Source organism: Melanostigma gelatinosum, assembly GCF_949748355.1.
Source record: "Melanostigma gelatinosum genome assembly, chromosome: 12".
Classification (NCBI taxonomy): Eukaryota; Metazoa; Chordata; class Actinopteri; order Perciformes; family Zoarcidae; genus Melanostigma; species Melanostigma gelatinosum.
In genome coordinates this window covers 14,301,799-14,329,008 of record NC_136645.1, presented here as the reverse complement: position 1 = coordinate 14,329,008, position 27,210 = coordinate 14,301,799, and the positions used below count along the sequence as shown (strand labels likewise).

Below are 27,210 nucleotides of genomic sequence, written 5' to 3'. Positions count from 1 at the left end.
CAGCATGCTAGCAGTTTAGCATACAGATGTTAGCATTTAGCTTAGTACAGCTGCTTGCATGGTAGTAGACATGTTGCATCTAATGTTATGTTTTGTTAACAGTGACTTACAAAAGTGAATGAAGAGGCAGACTCCAGTCATTATTATAGTCTTTTATTCTTCCAAGGCACAGCAGATGTGTTGGCAGGGCGAGAAGCTATCAGAATACATTCAGGCTGTGAATGAACACATCTAGTACACACAGAGGTTCACCCTGTCGCTCTCAGTGAGAGGTCAGTGACTGCTACATGCTTCGTCGGCCCAAATAAAGATGAAAATGTGGTTAACATTTAGAGCTCTGTCCTTAACCACCATGGGAACGGCTCACTAATACTGATTAAGTAAAGAGGCTTCACACATAGATGACTAGATGAACGTCAATGCTTGATGTCACATAAAAAGGTTGTTTCTGACCTCAAACCACCGGGATCATCTCTAGAAAATCTGGGTTGATGCTTCAAAGCATTCAGAGTGGGACTGCTGAGCTCACACATGGGGAAAAGCCTAAAAGCAGGAAGTTGAATGGCTGTCTAAAATCATTGGTTTTGATAAATTTCGAATATAATATCCAAACAGTTCAACTGTTACAGAGAGTGCAGAAACTAAGCACAATTAGTTAAAAATTAGAAAAAAAATACTTGCGCTTCTCCAAAGAGGTCTGTCTCGTTGTTTGTAATAACCTGGATTTTAATGTTCTTAGATGAATGTTACATTAACCTAAAACAAATCCTTTGGTATTGTTCACTGTTAAACTCACAACAGACATTAAAAACATCTTGACTTTTACTGTTACTCATAATGCAAATGTCGTGTGAAAACCTCTTATCTATTGTATCAACCTTCCTGCAATCAACATTATTTATTGACAACCATACATTGTTTTAAATATACAATAATTTTTTTCAACTGTCATTTGCCTGTAAATCATAACACTTTTCATCCAGAAGACGTTTTAGTCACCTTTGAATTCATAGATCAGATCTACAGTTCAGAAGAGTGTCACGACTAAAAGTAAACATGAAGTGAGGAGAGCTCATCACACAAGAATCCACACTCTCGTGTCAAACTCAGTGAATAAAGCTCATAGCTGAGTGTTGTCATAAAACAAATAGTTACTGTATATACAATAGACAATAAGAAAAAAAAAAAAGTTAAAGTAAATGCTTCTAGGAGATAAGTATCTTAATGTTATAATTTGCCTTTAGAAAATAGAAAAAAACATTTTCATGCAAAAAATATATACCTGGGATTTGGATAAACTCTTGTAACACAACATACCAAAAATATATATTAAAAACTGTCTCCGATTAGCCCACATCTACGTGATACCACAGCTACAGATAAAGAGAACTGGAGAGCAAAGCTGGACTCACTCCAATAAATGAAACCTGCTTGGTACCAAATCGAATCTAAAAAATCACCATCAGTTTCCTCCTTGAATAGTGCACATTTACTCATGTTGAGTATGCATGTTGTTTTACTCGAGGTGTGTGCTATCGGTGCTATGTAAGTTAAGAGTGTTACTAGTTTCAGTGACCAGGTTTGTTTATTGGTACCAGGGGGTCTTACGCACCCAGCGAAGGGTGCATCCTGAATCTGTGCGGATCCTGATTGAGGCTGCTTCTGCTTCTCTGACGGTCTCCTTCACTGACTGCATCAGATTCTGGGCGTTGTGGACCAACATCTCTGTGGCCTGTTCAGGGAAACATTTAGAAGAGAAGCAGTTCGGTGTAAAATAAGACAGGTGGGACAAAATGAAAACAAGTTCTCAGTTATTCAGCAGTGGTGGACAGTAACTCAATACATTTACTCAAGTACTTCATATACGTTCAGAGAGAAATATTGTAGTTTTTATTCCACAACATTATTTTAGTACCTTTAGTTACTTTGCAGATTCAGATGAATAATAATAATAATGATAATGATAATTAATAATAAGATAAAACTTTGTGAAAATGTACAATCCACCCAGCAATATATGAAGTAGTTAAAAGTAGCCCCACCTTTACCAACATTAGCGAGATGTACACATCATTTATGATGTACTGGTCCTCTGACTCATAATAAAATTCAGTGTTCATTATAAAATCCAGTGTTATATCAGTCACATTCCTTCCTGGCCCCATGTTGTCTTGCATATTATTGGTTCCAATGAGTAGTGCAGTGCTGTATACAGTCTTTACATTTGTGGAAACAAGATCGCTGGTATTGAATTGGTTCTCATCATGTGCAATTTCGTGAGTTTACCTGCTCTGACTCCTCTTCACTGATGTTTGTTCGTCCCAGCATGGTGGCTTTGACAGTAGAGAGGATTTTCAGCTGAGTACTGATGGTGGGGATTCGTTCACACACCTTTGGAAGGAGAAACAAACGTGTAAATTATTTTCTGTCCCAGACATAATGACTTTTCAGCATGTGTCTGTATGAGTATGTCCTTACCTGCAGCAGGTTAGTTCTGATGCGTCTATCAGTGCACTGCTTGGCCACTTCTTTAGCCAGCCTCGTCACCTCATCTGAGGCCTTGGCGATGTCCTTAGCACACTGAATCAGCGCTCGTTTGTTCCCGCTTCCACCACGAACCAGCCGAGACATTTCTGCCATCAGCAGAGCCATCCGCTTGGCTGCTGCTATGATGTCGTTACCCTGCGAGGAGAGGGGAGGGGGTAGAGGAGGAAGCAGTAAGAGCAGGGTAGCAGGGTACTTGAGAGGAGCATGGCTTTGGATAAGAGATGAGAATGCAATGGAGACATTTTCTGATTGTAATCAAAATGTAGGATACTGAAAATATTGTTATCAAACAATACAAGAATGCTGGTTTTTTGTATGAATGCATTTGGATTACAAAAGCACAACAGGCACTACGTTTACAAGCAAAAAGCTGCATGCAGTGTTTGTACAAGTTAGCGCATATTCTTCGTCCCTTGTGGAAGAAGATTATTCTGAATTTGATGTAGTTTTGAAGGGAGACAGTGTTGAGAGCCTCAACGTCTCCTTCACATCTCAGTCGACGTGAGGTTAGTACCCAGGAGGTGATGGTCAGTACGCACCCTGAGATTAAGAAGCAGAAGCAGGTGATCATAACAGGCAAGCAGGCGGTCTAAACTACAAAACTACATCACCCAGGAGTCTTTGGGAAACTGTCATCCTTGGCCTTACAGGTTGGCAAAACAGCGAGTGACTGAGAGAAGTGACAACAGTGACACGGAGCGCCTGGCTCCTCCTTTTAACCACTTGACCTCATCATGAACATAAGGGGGGGGGGGGGGGGGGACTTGTGAGGCCAGTGCCAGTGGTGAAACAAACATACTTGCCATTCCAACAATCCTTGACTTTTAGTACAACCGTAGGGTGATGTCAGCATAACCGTGTGTCAACCACGTCTGAGTGTGATGCAACAACAGCCACAGCTGGTTGGAGGTTTAGTGGCAGATACAGAGCTTATCGATTGCACAGACAGTCAGATAGTACTCCAAAGGGTGTTTCTTCATCCTGCAGAGGCAGATAAACTCACCACACTAGTAGAGCCTCTTTGTGTGATGCATTCATTTCGTTGAATGCGTGGATGTGTGTGTGTGCTTGTTGGGGGTCAAAGAGCTGTGGTATAATCCCAGCGACTCAAAACACTGGGACCCCGTTGTGTGTGCACTCATGTGCATGTGTGCGCAGACCTTGCTGGACCACTTGCGCGCCTCCTGGTGGAGAGCCTGGGCAGCTGCAAGCATGGGTTGATTGACAGGCTGGTTGGAGGGCATCATCAGCAGTTCGGGCTCATAGTCATCCTCACCATCAGTAAACTCATCTTCATCATCTACCTCTCTCTCCTCTGCTGCCTCCTCCTCCTCCTCTGGCTGGGTGGGGTGGGGAAGTAAGGGGGGCTGTTTGTCGTTGTTGGAGGATCAATTGGGACGGGGAGGAAAGGGAGGGAGGCAAAGAAGAGGGGAGGAGGAACAAAAAAAGGAATATGGAGAAGAAGGGAATGAGAAAGCCAGGGATGGCAGGAGGGAAGGAAGCATGGGAAAAGGAGGCATTTAGTACAGTATGAGAGGCACTGGATGAAAGAGGACAGAAGATTTACAGGAGGGAGAAGAAGCGAATACACGCGCTGTGCAGGAGCAGGGAGAGTGGAGGTGAAAATGCACGAGCAAAGATGGGGGAAAAAAAGAGGAAAGGGAAGCTGGTTTGGGCAGGTAGCAGGTGGATCTCGTGCCTTACTCTGAGGCAGTGGCTGAGTGGACAGTTTGTAAAGCATTTGCACACAATGTCTAACTGTAGCCAGAACCAGTGGTTTGCATCCTTCTATTGTATTTAGGAGTCTAGCAGCGTGTTGGGAAACACAAAGACACCTCTGATGCATAGATCATCAAACAGGTGTGGAAAAACTGCCAGGAGAGCTATAGAGGGGGAAACGCTTAACAGCTTCACAAAGACAGCGAGAGGACATTATTCCTGGAAAATGACGGGTTTTTTAACGCAGAATAATGTTTTCTATATATAGTTCCTACACAGAAAAACACTTGGACACACACATACAGAATATAGACACCAATGGGGATAAGAGTGCAAAGAATACAAAGTCTTCTGCAAATACAGTGCGCTTGTTCTGTGGAGGTTGGATTGTCTCTCCACAATGTTTCTATTTTGTGCACGTAAGTGTGTAAGCCGTTAACAACCTTACATGCCAACACCTCGAACAGATGACAGATGACAGTTTCCCCTCTGAAATCTCCACTGATCTCCACAGTACAGCATCAACGTGATTTCAGGAAAAACTTGATTTCAGGACAATCACAGAATATGAGAATGCAATTCAAGTGTAACAGAGTCATGTCATATAACGTGACGTAGAGAAATCACGAACCAGCTCGCTTATTTTACCCAGACCTGTCTGTATGCTACTGATTTTGAAATGACACACATTTGATGGGGTGAATATGCAAACTGTAATTTTCTGTGTGTGTTTGTTTGAACTGACCTTGCTTGACCACTTGCGGGCCTCATCGTGCAGCTGCCTGGCGGCCACCATCATGGGCTCGCTGAGCACCTCTCCGGCCTTCTGCTCTGGGAACTCCTCATCCTTCTCCTCAGGAGGAGGGGGACGAGGCGGGGGCACCTCGCCCTCTGGCAAGGGGGGCTTGGGTGGAGCCTGCTCATCACTCACCTGGAAAACATGCACATAGACACACATATGCAGTTGTTCAATGTCACTGCTACCAAAGATGATGAAAGATCACTTTCCCGCTCTGTATGGAAAGTGGTGGGTCATTCAAAGGTCTACTATGGATAATAGGTAATACGTGTGTTTGAATGTGCTTACATGGAGCTGGTCCAGGTCGGGTGGAGGAGGAGGGAAGTCAGGCTCCTGAGGTTGGAAGGCTTCTCTAACTTTGCCGACTGCAGCCAGGATCCTCAGACACGAGTCCAAATAGGCCTTTTGCAGAGCTGTGGAGGATAAAGAGAGATACTAAACTCGGTATATCGGTCTCATACAGTTCCATGAACATGTGTTTGCGCTGTGTGTTCCTGTACCTTTATCCTGTATGTTCCCAGCCACTGCTTTGGCATCCATCACCATGGGTGAGATGGTGTGGGAGAGGATGTCTGACGCATGCTTCACTGTGTCTCTGAACCGAAGATCTTCAGAGTTCTCCACTTCCCTCTTCGCCACCAGCAGGACACGATTAGCTCGTCTTGCTATGCTCGTTGCCCCGGCAACAAGCATTTGGGGCTGAACGTTCGCCATGGCAACTTGGCACTTGTCGATGTCTTTCTTTATAGCCTCCTCAGAGGCATCCAACAGAGATTTGGTGTCGATGGCTTCGTCCACCAGACCTGAGGTACACACACACACACACACACACACACACACACACACACACACACACACACACACACACACACACACACACACACACACACACACACACACACACACACACACACACTTATCTCTCTATTATCTCATTTGCAGTTGCAGCCTGCTGTGATACTATAACTACTTGTAAATGTAAAATTGTCAATATCTAAATAACATACGAAATGTTAAGAAGATGCTCACCAGTGAGTTTCTCCACATTGTCAATCCACTGGTTCTTCATGGTGTCAAAGTGCTCGTATGCTGCTTTATTTCCAGGATTCTTCAACAAGATTTGAGCAGCAGAGGTCACCTGGACATTATCAAACATGTCAGATTACGTGTGACAGACTCTGACAGCCTAATTATTGTACGCAAACGTCGAAATCAGGGACACTGAAACAAACATTAGCACCTGTGGTGTGAGCTCCCTGGCATGTTTCACAGCAGCATGTATCCCCTCCACTGTACTTTTATTGGCAGCTCCCACGGCAGCAGCCTTCTCTGCAGTCGCCCCCAGCCGACCTGCGTGGGCCTCGAAGTTCCCCGCACGATCTTCAAAGACCTACAACAAACATTCATACTAGTTTCGTCAGACTGCAGTCACAATCATCCTCTCTCACTGGGTTCCCATTCTTTCCCACACACACACACACACAGATTTTTTTACATTACTGACCTCCACTCTGTTGGGGGCGTCAGCTGGAGCAGTTGCGGCCACAGCCAGCAGTTTGATAGGTGTAGTGGTGTCACTGAAAACGTCAGATACTTCCTGGGTCATCACCTCCTGCATGTGCTGCCTCAGGTCCTTGTAGAAGCAGAGAGTGTCGTCAGTCCACTAGGTGGAGCTCTGCACCAACACTTTAAATAATAATGACCACGCATGCATCATATATACAAGGCAAGAGTTTTGTATGGATGCACCATTCGATAAAATGGATATATTCCAGATGTCTTGTGCATTGTTTTCTTCAAAAGTCCCCACAACTTCACACAGCCTGACATATTTTGTATATTTAGAAACGTTGTGATCTTTGGCCGCACAGCATGAGTTTGTAATGACAGTGGAGTGATTCATTCATCAATGAATGTGTGTGTTTGTGAGGCCGTTGAGGTACCTTTAGGCTGTCCTTCAGTTGTGTGGCTGTAGCTCGTGCATGAGGGGCCTCAGCCTCGCCCCTGCCGCCCATGTCTGCCAAAGATGTCATGAGAGCTTCCGTTCGGTCGCAGCGTCCAATCATATCCTGCCGGTACGGGCCTAACAGGCCTCCAGCTAGCCTCCTCCCTTCTCCAACCATTCCTCTGATTGCTGCCTGACCTGGGGGGGGGGGGGGGGGGGGGGACACAGGGCTCAAGTCATCCTCAAATCACTTATGGACACACAATATCTCCCCTGTCTTCGATAAAAACCCAGATACAACAATTAGATGTGACGCATCTTTTGAATTTGTTGGTATCATCAAGTAATGGAATGCAAGGGGTGAGAAATATATCTTTGCTTGTAAATTATAGAAGTGGTCATAAAGTTTATAGTAATTTCATTATGTCCTCTAAGAAAGCATAATGTGGACAGGTACCTGTGTTCCACTGTAGTATTTCACACTCTGCTCCCAAAGGGAAGCATGGGAGGAAATAGGAAACAATCAAATGACAGAACAGGGATACAGCAACAGGCATCAAAACAAAACAATACAGTGCTTCCTAAATGACTAAGTAAGTTAAGTAAGTCATTCAGTGATCCACTAGGGGCGTCTCAGGAACTTGCATCAGTCACCAGCACAGTCATGTCCGTACCACATTCAGAAATATTGAAAATGAGACACTTTGCGTCCTCCTTGTGGACGACAAACACCAGGAGCCCAATAACTGCTGAAAGAAAGAGTCTTGGCTGGATGCTGCTCTGAGCACTTTCACCTACTCTCCATCATCCTCACAGGCAGAGAAAAGGCATGGAAGGTCAGAGTGTTTCTTTTTGAACTACTAGATCATCCCTCCTGAGAGCCGTCATCCAACCCCCTCTCACCTACTCCTCTGTCGTCCACTCCAGGGTTGTTCGCCCAGCGGAGGGCCTGCTCCATCTTGCCCTCCAAAGTCACGGCAGGTTTGGTTGGTCTCATGTTGGCCACGGCCCGGTTGGTTTTGGACTGCAGGGTCAACAGCGCCGACCCAATCTGCTTTGCCAATGCACGGGCCTCTGGGCTGTCACCTTTACCCCTGAGACAGAGAAAGATAGAGATATGATTTAAGGGGGAATCAAAAAGGTGTAAAAGCCAAGTAGTGCAGAAATGAAATCCAGACTTCAAACCCAGCGAATGTCTCACCACACCTCTGTTAGACACCACCTTAAAAGGAAATACCGTCAAAGGCTGAGGCCACTTTTTCATCTGCTTTTGTCCACTTATATTTTTGTCTTGTGTGGCCAGAAGTAAAGATAAAAATGTACTTATTACTGGTTTGTACTGAGGCCATGTGTGTTTTTCACAGTTCAGTTTAGTTCAAGGAAATATATTGTGAGTTTCTTTATAATTGACAGATCTTGTGAGGATTTATGTCGATCTCTGCTGTGTTTCCCTCAGTAGTGTCCTCCTAAGAGTCCCGCCCACTGCCGCGCCTCTCTCCATAGGCACAGCTGTGCCTCATCTCCGGTGATCGCCTCCAGCTGACATAAATACTCCTGTCACTCTCAACCCAGTTGTCAGTCCGTCCGTTTACCTACCTGGTATTCCGACCCGTGAATAGTCCATTTGTTACTCTCTGAAGAAACCAACGTTGCCTCTCGTTTTTTCGACCTGCCTGCCGTACAGTGTCGAGCCTCGGGTTTTCACCTGTACGAGGAAGCCTTCCAGTTCGTTCCTCGGAGATCAACTGTTTAGTCTTGGCGTTCCTGTGTCGAGCCTCGGGTGTCACACAGACGATCCAGCCTGTCTGCCAGCCGCGGATGCGGACCGGCCACTTTCCGGCTAAGATCTGAGCGGAGCGCGAGGACGCGCCTCCGTATTGACGTTGACAGTTTTCCTGTCTGCTTCGTTTGCCGCTCCGCAGGATTAGCCACTTTCCAGCTTGGAACCGGCCGGAGGCGTGAAGACGCCTCCTATTGACTTTGTCCATTTCCTGTTTTTTCCCTTGACTGAGAGAAATAAACGAGCCTTGGTTTTGAGATAGAACTTTGCTGTCTGAGTCTGCATTTGGGTCTGTGAAACACCCCACATCATAACAGAACGGACTGACCTCCTCAAGGAACGATTCACCTCAGCCCCCATCCTAGTGCAGCCAGATGAGAGCCGCCAGTTCGTGGTCGAGGTGGACGCCTCCGACACCGGAGTAGGCGCAGTATTGTCTCAGCGCTCAACCACTGACTCTAAGCTCCGCCCGTGTGCTTTTTGCTCTCGCCGCCTTTCCCCGGCCGAGCGTAACTATGACGTGGGCAACCGGGAGTTACTGGCCGTCAAGCTGGCTCTGGAGGAGTGGAGACATTGGTTTGAAGGGTCAGTCCACCCGTTCATTGTCTGGACCGACCACCGAAATCTGGAATACATCCATTCTGCCCGGCGACTGAACTCCCGCCAAGCCCGCTGGGCTCTGTTCTTTGCCCATTTCCACTTCACCATCACCTTCCGCCCAGCGAGTAAGAACATCAAGCCCGACGCCCTCTCTCGTCAGTTTTCCCTAGACGGGGCTGACCCAGCACTAGACACAATTGTTCCACCCGCCTGTGTCCTAGGGGTCCTCACCTGGGCGATAGAGTCTGCAGTGCGGGAGGCTCAGCAGACCCAGCCAGACCCAGGAGGTGGTCCTCCAGGGCGCCTGTTCGTTCCCCTTTCCGGCCGTTCCCGGGTCCTACAATGGGCTCATGACTCCCGTCTCTCCGGCCACCCTGGGATAAGACGTACGATCAACTGGCTCCGGCGCTCCTTCTGGTGGCCATCTTTGGACAATGACACCCGAGCTTACGTCTTAGCCTGTACCACCTGTGCGCGCAATAAGGCCTCGCACAGACCCCCTGTCGGACTATTACGACCTCTGCCGGTTCCCCACAGGCCTTGGTCGCATATGGCATTGGACTTTGTCACCGGATTTCCCCCCTCCGAGAGCAACACGGTCATCCTGACCATCGTGGACCGGTTTTCCAAGGCGGCTCACTTTATTCCCCTTCCCAAGCTCCCGTCGGCCCGCGAAACCGCAGACTTGTTGGTTCAACATGTCTTTAGACTCCACGGCATCCCTATGGATATTGTTTCTGATCGGGGTCCTTAGTTCTCCTCCCAAGTTTGGAAGGCGTTCTGCCGCAGCCTCTGTGCCACTGCTAGCCTCTCCTCCGGCTTTCACCCCCAGACCAATGGGCAGACAGAGAGGCTGAACCAGGAGCTAGAAGCCATGCTCCGATGTGTAGCGGCGGCAAATCCATCTTCCTGGAGTCGTCACGTGGCCTGGATAGAGTACGCACACAACAGCCATACCTCCACTGCATCAGGTATCTCCCCCTTCGAGGCCTCCATTGGCTACCAACCTCCCCTTCTACCCAGCCAAGAGGTCCGTCCCGTCTGTCCAAATCAACCAGCGCCGCTGCAGAAGAGTCTGGAGAGAGACTCGTGCCGCCCTACTCCGTTCTTCCGAACAAAACAAGCGTCTGGCTGATCGCCGCCGCACACCCGCCCCCACCTATCTTCCCGGCCAACAGGTCTGGCTTTCCACCAAGGATATACCCCTACGCACTGAATCCAAGAAGCTCTCTCCCAGATTCATTGGCCTGTTCCCCATTGTCTCCGTTATCAACCCGGTCAAGCTCAAGCTCCCGCAATCCATGAGGATCCACCCTGTTTTCCATGTGTCTCTGCTCAAGACCGTTCACTCCAGTCATCTGAACCCTCCGGCCGAACCCCCTCCACCCCCCCCGACTCATCGAAGGCGGTCCGGTTTACACGGTCAACCGTCTCCTGGATGTCCGCCGACGAGGTAGGGGTTACCAATACCTCGTGGATTGGGAGGGGTATGGTGTGGAGGAACGATGCTGGGTTCCTCGCTCCCGGATTATGGATCCAGAGCTACTCCGCACATACCATCGCCTGCACCCCGATAAGCCTGGCGGTTCGCCGGGAGGCTCCCGTTGAGGGGGGGGGGTACTGTGAGGATTTATGTCGATCTCTGCTGTGTTTCCCTCAGTCGTGTCCTCCTAAGAGTCCCGCCCACTGTCGCGCCTCTCTCCGTAGGCACAGCTGTGCCTCATCTCCGGTGATCGCCTCCAGCTGACATAAATACTCCTGTCACTCTCAACCCAGTTGTCAGTCCGTCCGTTTACCTACCTGGTATTCCGACCCGTGAGTAGTCCATTTGTTACTCTCTGAAGATCTGAAACCAACGTTGCCTCTCGTTTTTTCGACCTGCCTGCCGTACAGTGTCGAGCCTCGGGTTTTCACCTGTACGAGGAAGCCTTCCAGTTCGTTCCTCGGAGATCAACTGTTTAGTCTTGGTGTTCCTGTGTCGAGCCTCGGGTGTCACACAGATGATCCAGCCTGTCTGCCAGCCGCGGACGCGGACCGGCCTCCGGTCAATACGGAGGACGCGCCTCCGTATTGACGTTGACAGTTTTCCTGTCGGCTTCGTCTGCCGCTCCGCAGGATTAGCCACTTTCCGGCTTGGAACCGGCCGGAGGCGTGAAGACTCCTCCTATTGACTTTGTCCATTTCCTGTTTTTTCCCTTGACTGAGAGAAATAAACTAACCTTGGTTTTGAAATAGAACTTTGCTGTCTGAGTCTGCATTTGGGTCCGTGAAACACCCCACATCATAACAGATCTAAGGCCAAAAGAATAACAAATTGTCTTTACTTGAAATATGTGAATATGAAATATTACTTTATGTCCGTAGTATTTATTTTCAAGTCCTTATAAGACCACACAGTGTTTATAAATATAAATAGCCACATATTATAAATCTTCCTGTGTACTAGTGCAGTCACAAGTTAAAAGATCTGATCCACAGCTGGGCCATTTGATTTACTTTGTCATAACTCTGGCTTCCTTTTATGGTCAATACAAGCAGTGGAAGTAGAGTACAAAGAATATATTCAAAATGGTCGCTCATCTTGTCGTGAGTCACTGAACTACAGAACCATTTAGTGAACTAGAAAATGCATTTCCTGCTGAAAATGCGTTGGAATGCTGAAAGCTGAAATGAATCTCAAAAACATTGCTGAAAATAGATATCCAATTTTTAAAAAACTGCAAAAAGCTTAATAATTCAAAAAGTTGAAATTACAAATATGAAGTTATATCACCCCTCTCCTGAAAGAGCTGAACATTTTGATATTCGAACAGTTTCTGTAGCTTAAAAGAACTCCAGCGGGAGTGATATTTGTTGAAGTAGTAGTAGAAGTTGTAGTTGTAGAAGAAGTATTATTAGCAGTATTAGTTGCATTTGAATAAGTACTAGCTGTAGCAGTAGTGATATTTGTAGTAGTAGTAGAAGTTGTAGTCGAAGTATTAGTAATTAGAATAAGTAGTAGAAGTAGTAGTAGTATCAGTGGTCGTAGTAATAGCTGTAGTAGTGGTTGTAGTATTTTATATAACAGTAGTAGTAGTAGTATAATAAGTAGTAGTAGTAATAAAGTCAGTTTTTGAAGAATGCTTAACAGCATTCCAACAATAAAGAAACAGGATAACAATAGTTGGAATGCTTAACAGCATTCCAACAATTAACTGCTCTAAACCCGATGCACTGGCCATCAGACTGCATTTGAAAATTGTTTCAAATATGTCATTCAGTCGCATGAACATTCAGTGGTATTTTTCTTTAAGGTCTACTAAGTTTTTGATCCTGAAACTGTTACCGACCCTCCACCTTATTACCATCGCCCCATTCGTTCCACAACATATTCAAACAGAAACCTTATCGTCGTCGTGAAGCCCAGGGTTGACAGGCAACAACATGCAGGCATAATATGCCATCTATTGATGGCATGAGGCTGCAGTTTGATCCTAGAAAAAGAGGGTCTAACAATTACATAAAGTCACAAAACATCATTGGTCATGCATGTGTCAAAGGAAGGAAAGCTTACTGCCTGCGTAGATCCACAAGTCTGGCGGTGAGGCCTGCGATCTCACTGATGGAGCGCAGGATGTCATCCCTCTCTTTGGGGTCTTCACATAGATCGGCGATGCGCTTGGCTTCAACTAGTAGCGCTCTGATGGTCTCCTCTCCCTCAGGACCGCCATTAGGATCAGCCAGCCAGGCCTAACAATGCACATATATGGGTTCTAATCTCATGAAAAACGCAACAGAAACATGTATAAGGATGGGAAAAGTTCACTAAATTGAACTATATTGAGCATTTAGCAGTTGCTCTTATAAGTGTCATTCACTGGGGATAGGGTGAACATGGATGACTGTGTTGTTTTATCTGACCTGTGCAGCGTCCAGCCTCCTGGCAATGGCCTGCTTGGCATTGATTAGAGCCTCCAATCTGCGAGCAGTACTGTCCACTTTGCCAAACAACAAGTCTAAGCCCTGTGAGCACTGGCCTGCACGCTGCACACACCCCGAGGTCGGGCCCTGGCCTCTGTCAGAAAAGGAAAACACACACAGCTCACACAAGATGACAAAATATATGAACACATGGAAGTAAAGAAAACACACATTCTGTCATACAAACACACTACCTGGCTCGTAGATCAGCGATCTGGTCAGTCATTTGTCCCAGAGCCTTAGCGGTTGCCAGAATATCTTTCCTTTCCTTCCCAGCACACAGCTCTCCCACCTTACCAGCTTCATCCAGTATCACACGCAGGGCCACCTCGCCGGGGTCTCCTGGGAACGACACCACGCCACAGGATCACATTGTGAAAATAACATCAAATAAGCTGATTGAGGGTTTTAGCAGTTTTGGCATTTACCTGGTTGTCCGTGGGGGTCTTTGAGCCAGCCTTTAGCTTGTGCCATCTTTGACTCAATCAAAGCGAGACATCTCTTCAAAGCCTCCATATCCTGAGGGAAAGAGAGAATGCAGCATTGTGTATAGCTCTATCTAAACAACAGTGGGTATTAAATTATAAAGGTGGCGCTTTACTTCATGGCGTACTGTAAATAAAGAATTGCCAGTGACGACTTAAGTAGTCATTTTCTATAAACAGCTGGGCACTGTCATTTTTTAGCAAAAGCTACTCAGACAGGAATAAATAGAGCTTTTGTTGGAGACTACTTTCAGTGGCAGATTAATACACGTTTGCAGTTCAACTCAGTATTTACAGCATATTGATTCAACATAAATTATAATGCTGGTGATCAGCTTCCATGTTTATACTTCATCAGGCTTTGGCTACACAAGCAATACTTGTCATACTGTTGTTTTTGATCTTTTTGAGGGATTTGTCGACAAGAAGAAAAATATAAAATATGACCAGGTTTTTCCATTAAACTAAAGGATCCCAGAAAAGTGTAATCATTGATGAGTTCAAACATTAATAGCGGTAAACGTTGTATGTGTGTTACACAGTCACTAATAAATGGTTACTGCCAAAAATATCTACTTAATTGTGGGCTCTCAAACTGGCGACCCGAAAGTTACTTATATTAATGTTTATTATCTGTAAAGCAGTAGTAAATGATTCATTAACTGTGAATAACAACACCACTCTTTATGTTACATTTAGAAATAATAATTACTGATGAAAAAGGGTAAAACGAGGCATTTAACGAGGGATGATCACGAACTCTTTGCTTTATAACAGATGGAGAGAAGAATGAGCCGCTTAAGTGGAAGCGTTCAATACAACCCATCTATTATGGATGTGTCTGGACACCAACCAGCGTATTTCTATAATTCATGACCTAAGTGGAGGACAGTTATCGTGTGCCGGCCGATCCCCCACACACTGACAGTAAGTGCTTATCGCAGCTCATACACAGAGTATGCGGTGTGTTCACAGCAAACACACACACACACACACACACACACACACACGAAACACAAACAGACGGATCATTGTCCGAGGTAGCCGTGGCCAAGATACATGCAGGGTTACAGGTTAGACGAGTGAAACAGATTTTAACTTTATCAGTCAATGATCTCGTGACACAGTCTCTCACTGATGTGTCCAGAGAAACATTTCCAAGAGAGTATACTCTGCCCCAAAACAGCATCTTATTGTGCTACCGGCAGCTCTAGCACACAGTAAACATCAGCAGCACAAGAATGAAAACACCATGATTGAACATGGATTGAATTTCTGCAGCTGTTATTGTTAAAAAACAAACAAGTTATTTAGCTTAAAACTTAAATAACTGTTATCTGTTTCAAGCCAGTTGACTCAAATGGACATCATAGAGACGAACAGATGCACATTTAACCATATTGTGAGAATATAGATCACGTCAGCTAACAGTCAGTGGATCAAAACACATGACACACTGACAGATATGTAAGCATGAGGAAATTAATTCCTTCACTCTCTCACACAGACACACTTGCATGCTGGAAACTGCAGAGGGGGAGAGAAACAGGCTTACCTTCTACAGGGAGGAAAATAATGGAGGAGGAAGGTAAAGAAAGAAAAGAAAAAGAAAAACCAGGCGTTATACTATCCAGCAAAAAGAAAAAGTGGAGACAGAAAGTAAAGAGTGAATTTGTTTGGGAGATGCTCTCTGCAGCACAGAGGGATGTGTGGATCGAGTGTGTGGCTGTGTGTGTGCAAACAAGTACTCCAAAGCAAAAGTGATGATCTGATTTAGGTATGTGGGGATTTTGAAAGTTTTTGGGGGGTTTTGGGTATAAATGAAGAAAATCTGAATTCACATGAGCAACACAGCTCATACCTTATTGGCCCAGGCGTCTTCATCCCACGTGGTGAGCTGTAAGACTCTTATGATCTCGTTGATTTCAGCGCTCATCTTTTCATAGGTAAACCTTCTGTTCCTCTCTGCCTCCTCAACGCCGGCACCTTGACTGCTCTTGGTTGCGACAAAAATCTTTATAGCTGAGGACAGAAACATGAGCATGTATGATTACAGTCATACAGAAGCATATATTTATCCCCATGATCCACAATAAGCAACTTTTTATTAGAAAATCCCCTTCTAGTTGTGTCGTATAAAAAAAGACGCTGTGACAAAACCCCAAAAGAAACACCAGAAATGTGAAGACGTATTCAACAAACAAAAACATTACTGGTCAGTTTGGGGACAGCGGAAACAACCTTTTATCACCTTTTACATTGATATAGCAAACTTGTGAGTAAACAGTTGCCTATTTATACATCCAGCAGATACAAAGCAACACTATCGTTTATTTGGATTGGTGTTTTTGGCCACTTGATACAAGTCCAATATTCACTCTCCTTTTAGCTCTGTTTTTGGTCTCCACCGTCTCCTTCGGGAAATTTCTGACTCATTAGCTGCTAAAAGCTCTATTATGTTCACCATTTAGTGCTAACTTAGTCTTTCTGGTGCTGAATGCGTACAGTGGGTTTGTCAGAGCTTTTTCAAAAACAACACTGATGAGAAATCAGAAAGCAAACCAAAACAGTGAAGTTGAGGACTGGAAAACAAAACGAATTAGCTAAACGATGCTAAAACACTCTATATAGGAAGCTGCAGAGTTACTTATCTGGGGGTTCATCACTAACCAGTAACAAGTAGTTACTAAAAAAATTATTATAGTCCCTTTTAGAGCTGCAAGATCTGAGATTGGGAGCATTTATATTGCCTCTCAAATGGTTTTCAACATGGCGTCACACAGCTGGTTGGTGATCTTGCAACATCAAACTATGGGTCCACATTTATTTTACATTGCAGCTGTAACAGGGTTCCTCTTCTTTGCTGGTGCAGTATGAAGTATGAGAGATGCTAGCAGCCAGTGTGCAGTCAGTCTGTCATCCCCAGCAGCTAATGACTGTAATTATCAACGTTGCTATAACAACTGTTGGATGCTCAGTGACCTGTGCTGCACCTGATATAAGAACAGGCAGCAGCTCTTTCACAGTGTTCATGGAGTTGACGAGCATCTGTCTGTGTTCTTGGTGCGTCAGCTCCTGCTGCCTCTCCTCAATCATCTTTGACATTTTAGTCATCCCTGAGGAAAAGAACAAAACACGGGGAGACGGGAAAAACGTTACGAGGTTTGTTAGCGTGAGCATCACAGTTTTAACTGCACCCGAACAATCAGAGGCCGAGGGCTTCCTCCAGCGCATTCACCAACTGAGTAGCTCCAACACATCCAAACAGATCATTACTGCATCGGCGTCTGATCTCGTACAATGACAGCATCAGTCAAGTGTGAGAAAGCCTTGGCATCAGATTTCCTCCAGCTCATTATGCCACAGTGCTCTGACAACCCAATTGACCTTTTACCTCTGATGACAAATAGCCTGTTTATGGTCCTGCTCTCCTGCCAGTGAAAAGACTCTGATCCTTATTAATCGCTCCATCTTAGAGTCAGAGGAGCAGTCGGTAGTTAATTTAATTTTTTCATCATGACACATGCATCTTTAACCAACAGAAGAGTCTGACGAAGGTCGATTGCACTAATGTTTTTGTGGTGGCCTTTCTAGAAAGATATTCAGGTACCTATCACACAAAACAAAGACAATCAGCAACATGATCAACTTATTGATTTATTCACTTCTGAACCGGACAGTTCCCCTGCTGAAACACTGCTGGTGCAGAGATGTTGTGCTTCCTTAAAATAGACATTTTTGACTGAAAATGTGCAGTAATGGCCAGCGATTTTGATGCATGGCTGAAAACTAAATACGATTTATGTATGTGTTTTGAGGTTATTTATCTACGGCTTGGATTTGTTGCAGTAAAAACAGTTTCTGAGATATATATGAAAGCTGTAAAAATCCGATTTTCATTATTATTTTTAATGTAGGTCCCTTGAAACTTGACCTGTTTGATTCTGGATGAAGACATTTGTTGCTCGTCCCTCTCTCCCTCGTATTTCCAAACTTTTTCTGATATCTCCTATTTGTTAATAAAAAATGCCTACAACGTACATGCTCAAACTAATTTTGGACGTGGGCTCTTTTAATAGCACTAAGTGATTCTCAGTTTTAGTCAAACCGCATTAAACTTCACCCATAAAGTGACATTTAACAAACCACATGGCTTCGTCTAATTGAGTAGCAGCTTTAAAGTAAAAAAGAAAGCTCCTGCTGACCTGGTCCCAGGTTCTTGGTGTAAGTGATGAGGTCCTCCATGGTCTCCACCACCTCAGCTACTGCCAGGTACTCTAGGATACCTTTACACACACGAATTATCTTACGCACCTAAGACACAACACAGACATATACACAAGCAGATCGTGTATTCAGGGATAAAACAACGGCTGATAATGACGATTAGACACAATCTTCTTTATTATAAGAACAAAATTCAATGTGTGCATGAGCTTTTTCTAAGACAGCGTTGAAGTTATTCTGTTCTTTGTGTGGTGTCTGTGTGTGTGTGTGTGTGTGTGTGTGTGTGTGTGTGTGTGTGTGTGTGTGTGTGTGTGTGTACAGTCTTGTGACGTACGTCTTGTGACTGTGAGAAGTTCCTCTTTAAAAATGAGGCTATAGTGATGAGACATGGTGAGCAGTATCACGTGCCTAATGTGATTCCACTTATCAGACACACACACACACACACACACACACACACACACACACACACGCTACCAGCCTAATCCTAACCCTTACCATAACCTTCACTTAAACCTTGCTTTACCCGAACATTTAACCAGGTCTTCACCCTAAAATGTAATGATTTATGTTATGGGCATTTTGTTTCCAAAAGATCGAGCGAGTAAACAGATTTATGTCCCCACATGGGTAATAAACACACACACACACACACACACACATACACCATGCAGGCTGGTACATACCATATCCTCACACACACAAACACACATTATGAGTTATGACAGAGGGAAGTCATTTGATCTCAGTGATAAGATCTGGCTTCATTTGAGACTCCATTAAAGACTTGCTCTGAGCTGAGTTCCTCCTTCCTCTGTGCAGCTATATAAAGCTTTATTTCCCTGAAAGATACCACACCTCTGAAGTAAGAGTGGTTCTCAGGTCACACATGTTGATATAAGGAGGCAAACGAACACACACACACACACACACACCTCTGCTTCATCAAAGGTGAGGAGCAGGTCGGATGTTCCAGAAAGTATCCCTCTGGATCCATCGATCAGGTAATCTCGTGCAGGAACAGAGTATGGATCTTCCTTTAGCATCTGAGCTGCCTGGACGAGCTTCGAGCTCGAATTCTCCACCCTGAAAATACACAGCTGGCTTCAGACGAGCAGCATAAATACATTTACGAATCATAGGAATTTAACGCTCTGTAAATCAAATAGATTAGATCTAGAAAAGAAAGCCATCTGCCACTCTCTTAAATAAGCTGCTCTTCTGGTAACCAGAGATGGCTATAAGGACACACAAAGGGAAGAGCACCAACTTTGAACAGATTTTTCTGTCCTGCATTTTAAAGTTTGTCTCATCCATGTAAAGAGCAATGACAAAGCTTTAAATGTCCTGTAATTAAATCTGGGACTTGCAATAATGCATTCTTTGATTCATTAATCTACCCATTTCTCATTAACATTGCAAGGGTGGTGAACGTTTGGGGATTTCATTTGCTAACTTGAATTGCAGATTCCTTAGAGCTCAATAATTACCGGTAGCTTAACCTGAAGATGGATTTTAAGAGGACTTGAATAAAGCCATGTCCCTCCTCTTTCTGACCCCCGATTGGTCAGGGTATCCATGGCTGCTGGTTCATCTAAATTTAGGCTGGTACACATTCCCGCACGCCCCATTCTAAGCCCTGCGAGTGAGATTTATGTTGTAGCCCTGTATACGTGTGGGCCCGAGAGAGCAGTGTGTGGATCTGCTCGAGGTCTGCACCTCTTTTTTTATTACGGAAATTGAAAAACACGCAACAACAAGAAGGAAATTAGGAAGAGGACAAACTGGAAATTGATTACCGTATATCAAATGCAGCGTAAAAAAGCATACACATACAAAACAAATGCTACACACGCAGGCAAGCAGACACAGCCAGATGTCAACGTTGCAGGATTGCTGAGTAGCAGCTCTCAGAGTTCATGTCAGCTCTTTGGATGCAAGCTGGAGAGAACAACAGCCTCTCAGTGGTCTGGATGAAGGGAGCAGGAAAGTTGCCCGGGGCCTCAGAAGTGGCTCTTTTGTTGCAGCTGGGAACGCAGCCACGTTTCGTGACATTAAATAGTTCTCCGTCTACTGACATGAAGTGGATCACTTCCATCATTTTGTCACTGGGTGGGTATTTCTGTAGAGTGACGGCGGGTGAGAGAGGGACAGAAGGGAGAACGTTTTCTTGCACAGCGCTTCAGAGACAGACTCACTTAATGAACGCAGGAGGCATGTCTCTCTTCATCACCTGGTCCTCGGTGGTTTGAACGGTCTCCTTGCCCACCTGAAACACACACACATGCACACACAGAGATGGTCCATTTATTGTATTATCATTAGCTGCAGCGAGACAGGAAATGCTATTCAAGTGAGCACTATTAATAGTCTGAGGGGTGAACGGGTGTGTATCAATTCACACTTGTTTCAACCCTGCGCGCATGTCTTTTAAAGCTTCGAGGAGAGGCAGCTCGGGCTCTGGTCCATGTTATTCTGCATGAGGGCGGGTCGCGGGAAACACGTTTGTGCTGCTCTAGTGGAGGTCTGCGGAGTCATCAGTACAACAGCAACGATGCAGAAATGTTTGCTAGGAGTGTAATAACTTTCCACATTAAATCAGGCACAAATGATATCCAGGAGCTGGTAAATGCATGTGCTCTCTTTCTAACTGAACAAATAGAACTTGACAGTCCTAACTGTGAGCATTGATCTTTCTATTAGAGTAGCGTGATTGTTTTCGTCCTGTCTGTGTCCCACAATATTTTCTTTCTAAATGCAATTGAAACTGAAAACGCTGTCGTTATTTCCATACGTGAAGGATCTTGATTGTTTTTTTTCTGCAGATTTGGTTGCACACAATTAACATTGTCACTCCACAAATACATAAACAATGTAATACATAGGAGTTTCTAATTTGCCGTCAAACATTATAACACCACTGACAAACAAAAAGGTGTATTCTTGTCCTGCTGTGGTTGTTATTGTATTAAGCATTTTCATATTCTGTTACATGATCGCGTCCATGGTGATTTAAATATGAACACATTTTCACTGTTTTGTTATAGAAATTACATCAATGACTTGCATACAGACAGAGTCACATGGGGTAACACACACACACACACTCACACACACACACAAACAGGTGACACTGCTCACGTCTTCTGCAGATGTTCATATGTTGATGCAGCTGGCTGACAAACCACATGTCTCTAAAACACTGGCTCTCAACACAAAACACATCCTACAACACACGAGCCAGCACCCACACACACGCACACGCACACGCACACACACACACACACTTGAGTTGCAATTACAGTGAGATGATGACATCAGTCTCTTGCTGCTGCATCGATGAAAGTCAGTTAATAGACTTTCTGGCTCCAGAGACTCAGGAGGCAGCCATCACACAGCGCATTCAAGCAACACAGATTCACCTCCACAACACTGAGCCACTTTGCCGTTACAGTCATTTATGCTGCTGTCGACTATTCTGGTCTACACTAAAATAATTGTTATGCTTTGTACAAGTAAAACATCAATAATTATTGTCAGTGGTTGTATTTTATGAACCACAGGAACAAGAATGGTCAGTGTTTTCATCTTTGTCCAGCTAATGTAAGTAACACAAAATAACTCTTGAAATTACCAATCAAGCTCAAGTATTTAAGCATGAATTTAATTTACCTTTAATCTGTAATTCAATATCCAACTACAGCAAAGACACCAACAACATGTAATGATAGTACTGACAGAATGAACTTTTACACATAAATAAGATGTAGTTCATGATCATTCCACCCTAACGAAATTAAAAGTATACTTTTGCATCCTATGGTTCATTTAGGTCTAAGTTTGATACTGTATGTCTGGCAGTGCTGTCACAAACCCTACGAAAATATGCAAAAACAAGGCTTAAATATATGTTGGTGAATTTCCTTGTTTACAAAATGCAGGGAATTTTTCCAGCTCTAAACTGTGAGGAATGCGGCTCTACGAGTAGAGCTCACCGTGATGAAACCCTCTGGACGAACTCACAAAGCAACATCAGGTGACTGATCAAAGAGCTGTGTGAGCTCCAGAGTTTCCTGTAATCAGCAAAGCTTGGCATCGATTATTCAATACATAATTAATGAGAAGTGAAGTGGTCTGCTGGATTGACAGGGTGATGTGTGTGTTGTCGTACAACTCGTAAAGTGTGTCGGCTTCAGGAGGAAACAGGCGGCTGTCAATCAAAGTTGACACAATACAATTAGTCTGAGCTCAGAGGCGTCGGCTCTGATGTGGTTTCAGCTCTTTTCTCTTTTTATAGACTTGTTATTTTACATAGGACATGGAATCAGTTCAATCAAGACAATGCTGCATGTAATGCCAAATAATGATTTCATTCGACAATGTCTTGGACAATGTAACCACAACGTCTGATGTTCAGCGTTAGCTGTTGCATACCGACTTTTATCATTTCCTCTCACTTTTCTTCTGTCTGCTATCAAATCAAGTCAAGGAAGAGTCATGTTAAGATATTCAGACAAGAGCAATGTACACATGTGAGACATACTCGCAAGATAAAAATCACACACGTTTGACATACGGCCTTTTAAAGTTGTTATAAAACATGAGGCGACATTATTCATTGGTCAAGGCTGAGTCCGTCTGAGGGATGTTCCTTCCAAATTCACTCTCTTCTGGGTCCTATTACATCATTGAGCAGGATGCAATTCATCAACATTCTGTCAATTAACAAACCAATTTACTAACTAACCATTTAAGCACTTGAGAACCCAATACAGAAAATGGATATAGTTTTGTAATATAACATAAGCCAGGAGTAGATTTATCACAGACTGAGAAGCAGATGAGATGTGTGGACACACAGCCGGAAACCAAGACTCATCCTGAGTCTGCCAATGAACAAGAAGAGATGGCTCATATTTACATGGCAGAGCAGGCTGAGGACAGTTGGTGTGTGTGTGTGTGTGTGTGTGTGTGTGTGTGTGTGTGTAGGGGGTTGAAGGCGGACTATGAGGCTTGGCAGAGACACTTTCCCTCCTTCACAGGGTGCTGGACTCGGACTGAAAGTGGTTATCCCCCCATCACTCCATCCCTCCTCTCCTCATGTTCTTCATCACGCTGTTTGACAGTTTCAGTCGACAATTTCACTCCTCGCATCCCTCTTCTCCCTCTCACCAGTGTGTGGTAACTTCACTCAACGGTGAATCTATTTATTCCTTCCTCCCCCTCCCCCCAGACATACTTAGGATCTATGTTGACTCCTTCAGGAGCAGATACTTCCCAAACACCACCGAGGCGGCTCGCTCTCTGTCGTCCGCACAACTTCGGCAAGCTCACACTTTCAACCAAACAGCATCCTGCAGATCTTTAGTCGAATGAGCGTCAACCCACTCACAACCTCTGACAGATTGAGATTGACACCATCTTGTTATGTGTTAAGTGTCTCAGTGACCTAGATTTTAAGTAACCCCCCACAGCTAGCCCACCCTGGACGGGGTAGGGTGCAGTGGGACTCTCGTGGTGATGGTGGCATGTTGCTGTATACTGTTTTATATCTTAGCTCAAACTGCGCAATTGTAGGAATGAAACAGCTTTCTAAAATAAAGTCTCCTCAGAAGTGTGTGTGTGTTTGCGCTTAAGGTGTCTTTTACATCTAATTCAGTTTACCTGCGAGCAACCATCCAGTGCTGATTTAACAAGCTCTGTTCTCAAGCACCTTTTGCGCTCTCTTTCAACACCTTCTTGTCAACCACTTACTCTCTCTTAACTCCCACTCCTCTCCTCATCAGTGGACTACACAACTACTCATAATTACTTATTCAACTGTGTATGTAGGCAGTTAGCTGGGCTGCTATCATGAGTGCCTGACGGTACAAAATGCAACGTTAAATGCGAGGAAAAGACAGGATCTGAGGGGAGTTATCTGTGTGTTTTGCTTTTCCTCTATTGTGTTAATATTTGTATCCCTCCATCCTGAAAGCATTTCCTCTGTCCGACACCTTCCAGTGTCACAGTGTCCTCATCCCTGTAAGCTTGCATCTCCATTATCTGGAACCCAGAGACATGCCTGAGGCTGCTGTTAGCCTCCTTCTGCTCACTGTCTGGATGGATCAACTGAATGGATCAACGTGGACCAGCAGAGAAAGAGAGAGAGAGATGGGGAGGTGTGCCCGGTAGCAATGGGATATCAAGGACTCTGTGCAGCTGGATGGTATCGCATTAACGGGGGATTTTTCATTAAGATACGGCGCTGCGTTTGAGTTCAAACTGAATAGCCCTTTTCATTATCAGTTCATGAGATATTTATCCAAATGATCTTAAGTGTCCTTGCACAGGGAAGCAGCAGCATTATGTGTGAACTATTCTAAACCTTAATGTGACGACTATTAGAACAATAAAAGAGCCTTATTCACTCTAAACTACTTTTAAGGAACAATTCACACAGCAAGCTCCATAAAACTTTTTCAGACTTTCCACTCACATAGTTTTCATGTGATGTCTCCAAAACCACTGAAAATCACCCCAGATAACGATAGATCACTCTGATTAAGACAAACAAATAAGTTTGTGTTTGGGTGGACTGGCCCTTTAAAATTCACCAATAACTTAAATTCAGTTTGTACTCAAAGGTTTTGCAGTGTAACTTTTTAATAACGTAACATGTCATAAATTATAGTTAAATGGCTTGATTTAATATTTTTCCACGCATTTCATTTTTCCCACTTTGCATGACAAAACAATGGAATATAGTCCAGTCATCGATAAAAATGAAGGTCGACCGTGACAATGCAAAATATGAATGATCTTCCAGAGTGGATTTGGATAATCCAAATGTTTGTCTTACTTCAAAATTATTCTCATGTATTCTTACACGTATCACAAAAAAAATGGCATCTAGCCAGCAGTTTAGTCCTTTCCAGACGAGTAATCGTGGTCCCCTGAATCGCAGCATCATAAGTAACAGTTTCAAACTACATTTCAAAAAGGCAGTCCAACTGAAAACAAGTACAGAGGAGCCATGGCCAGAAGATCATCTCTAAGGGGATGTGCTTATAAGGAATATGCAGCAGAATACAATAAAAACGTACATAAAGGTGCGAGCAAAATACAACCGCGAGGATGCCCAACAGAGCACAGACAGCTCCCTCCCAAGTCTGCCACACAACCTGCCTCAACAGCTTCTGTGGCATCCTGTCTGATCAAGTCTACTCCAAGTGTGGCCTCCCACCCTTAGAGATACATTTAGGCTCAAATTAACATGGAACCAACTTATTTTCACACTCGATAATCAAAGCTTAAATGAGTGAATGTCTGCCTCTGATTTCTCCTGAGTGAGTGAAGCCCGGTTGCCCCGGCATCAATGACAATGACCCGGACCGGCATTAATGATGTGGCCCGCATTGATTTTTCCAGTCAGTGCTTACAGAGGAGACATCATTGTCTGACTGGAGCTTGTCTCTTTTTTACACAAAATGACTATTTAGACTCAAGGTGACAGACACAGAGGAGGTGAAGTGGGAGAGGTAAAGTGGGGTCGAAGGAGCGACGAAAAGAGAGAACAGGGAGGAAATGGAGGGGGAGAGGTGTGAGTCTGATAAATGACCACAGAGTATATATATTCTCTATGTGATATGAATATGAAGTAATTGTTCTACAAATTGAAAATTCTGCAATAATCTATCTATCACAGTGTGTGAGTGTCAGTGTCAGAGAGAGAGAGCATCCTGTAAATGCAATCAGCACTTGTCTCTTCCGCCCCACCAACTTCATTGAGCTCATGGCCACCTGATTAGGGCAAAGTTTGACATGCTGCTGCCGAAAAAAAAATGACAATCAAAAATCTAGCCTGCTGCATGAGCTCATGAAACACGCATGGGCGTCAGCTGGATGTGTGGCAGTTGTATCATTTTAATAGCGAGCAAAGATCAAGATGGGATTGCAATAAATCTAACCGGTAGCCACATAGGCTGTGTTTTACTGCTCCATGTGTAGTGCAGGACCGTGTGCTGACCTACTGTTGTAATCATGTGTGATTGATTAAATAAGAGCCATGCATACAGTCAGACAGTCACCACCAGTTTGTCTCCACGAATGTCGATTTATGAAGTTTGGATGACGGGCTAACTGGATGCACACAGTTTGCCATTGAGGCTTTCGGTGAATTGACGGACCGGTTCACACTCGGGACTCACCCGTACAAGGTTGCTGACTGCCGCCTGCACCGCGGCCACCGGCACCGTCAGATCTGGGATGGCTTTACCGTCCACCTCCCCTTCCTCGTGCATGATGACCAGGTGGGAGATCTGCTGGGCCACCGGCTCCAGGATACTCTCGATGGTCTTGGTGTGAAACACCGGCATCGTGAACGACGTTTACCGCAGCCCCAGAAAAGAAGAAAAGGCGGCTGGTCGCTCCAGCACTATAGATCCCCCCTCTCTCCTCTCCTCTCCTCTCCTCCTCTCTCCTCTCCTCCTCTCTCCTCTCCTCACTGACACCGACAGGAGGACAAATCCCGAGTTGTCAGTCCAGCCCCTGAGAAACCCTCGCGCGTCTCTCCTGCCGGTGTGCACACCGTCTCCTCTGGTGAGCACCTCGGTAAAGGCTGGACTCAGACCGTCGGTGTCCTCCGGTGGGAGCAACCCAAATCGTGACAGAAGGAATCACCGCCCTTCGTCCAATCACAGCCAAGGAATAAAGCTGCCAAGCGGATTGGTGTACTGACGCGTTCCCTGCACGCACACGCACGCACGCACGCATGTACACACCAAACACACACACTGCGAGTGAAAGCGCTTCCCAAATTACGTCATGCATGCCAGTGGCCCCAAAAAGGAAAGTGTTGGGGTAAGTAACTTCATTGGAAGAGATTGTGATTCCAAGATGTGCAGATTATATGCAGAGGAGGGGGCTAACAACAGATAGTGGTTGTTGTGTAGGGAAGCTGCTCTGTGCAGCATGATACAGGTCCGCTTCCCATCCGTGAAACCAACACTGGAGATGAGATCAGGAGCTGCACCCTAATGGTGAAGAAAACTGGTGGTGTGTTGTGTTTTAATGAAGCTTCAAACCTTCATCTGACATATGATCTATGCTCATTAAAAGGTGGGTCAGGAGTCCATGTCTCCGGGCCTAAATGTCCAGGTCTAAATAA

General features: G+C 44.8%; 1 protein-coding gene across 1 annotated transcript; it reads right to left on the bottom strand.

The window, feature by feature from the left end:
- Nucleotides 1-144: 144 nt before the first annotated feature.
- LOC306786093 (vinculin-like) lies at nt 145-26,655 on the bottom strand. The gene is made up of 22 exons (XM_079280733.1): nt 26,252-26,655; nt 20,261-20,331; nt 18,998-19,148; nt 18,041-18,149; nt 16,829-16,951; nt 15,697-15,857; nt 13,779-13,869; nt 13,545-13,692; nt 13,291-13,444; nt 12,944-13,119; nt 7,914-8,104; nt 7,009-7,208; nt 6,570-6,698; nt 6,306-6,455; nt 6,095-6,203; nt 5,566-5,868; nt 5,354-5,478; nt 5,012-5,197; nt 3,708-3,914; nt 2,479-2,682; nt 2,287-2,391; nt 145-1,732 (listed from the first exon to the last, which is right to left on the bottom strand). The coding sequence occupies exons 1-22, from the start codon at nt 26,417-26,419 to the stop codon at nt 1,586-1,588; spliced, it is 3,408 nt and encodes a 1,135-aa protein (XP_079136859.1). The 5' UTR covers nt 26,420-26,655; the 3' UTR covers nt 145-1,585.
- Between the last annotated feature and the right edge of the window lie 555 nt (nt 26,656-27,210).

Excerpts from the sequence above, each read along its gene's own strand:
- LOC306786093 (XM_079280733.1), bottom strand. The coding sequence starts at position 26,419 with ATGCCGGTGTTTCACACCAAGACCATCGAGAGTATCCTGGAGCCGGTG. Across the intron at positions 13,445-13,544 it reads ATCGCTGATCTACGAGCCAG|AGGCCAGGGCCCGACCTCGG; the intron begins GTAGTGTGTTTG and ends CTTTTCTGACAG. Across the intron at positions 3,915-5,011 it reads CCCGCAAGTGGTCAAGCAAG|CCCCCCTTACTTCCCCACCC; the intron begins GTCAGTTCAAAC and ends AACGACAAACAG.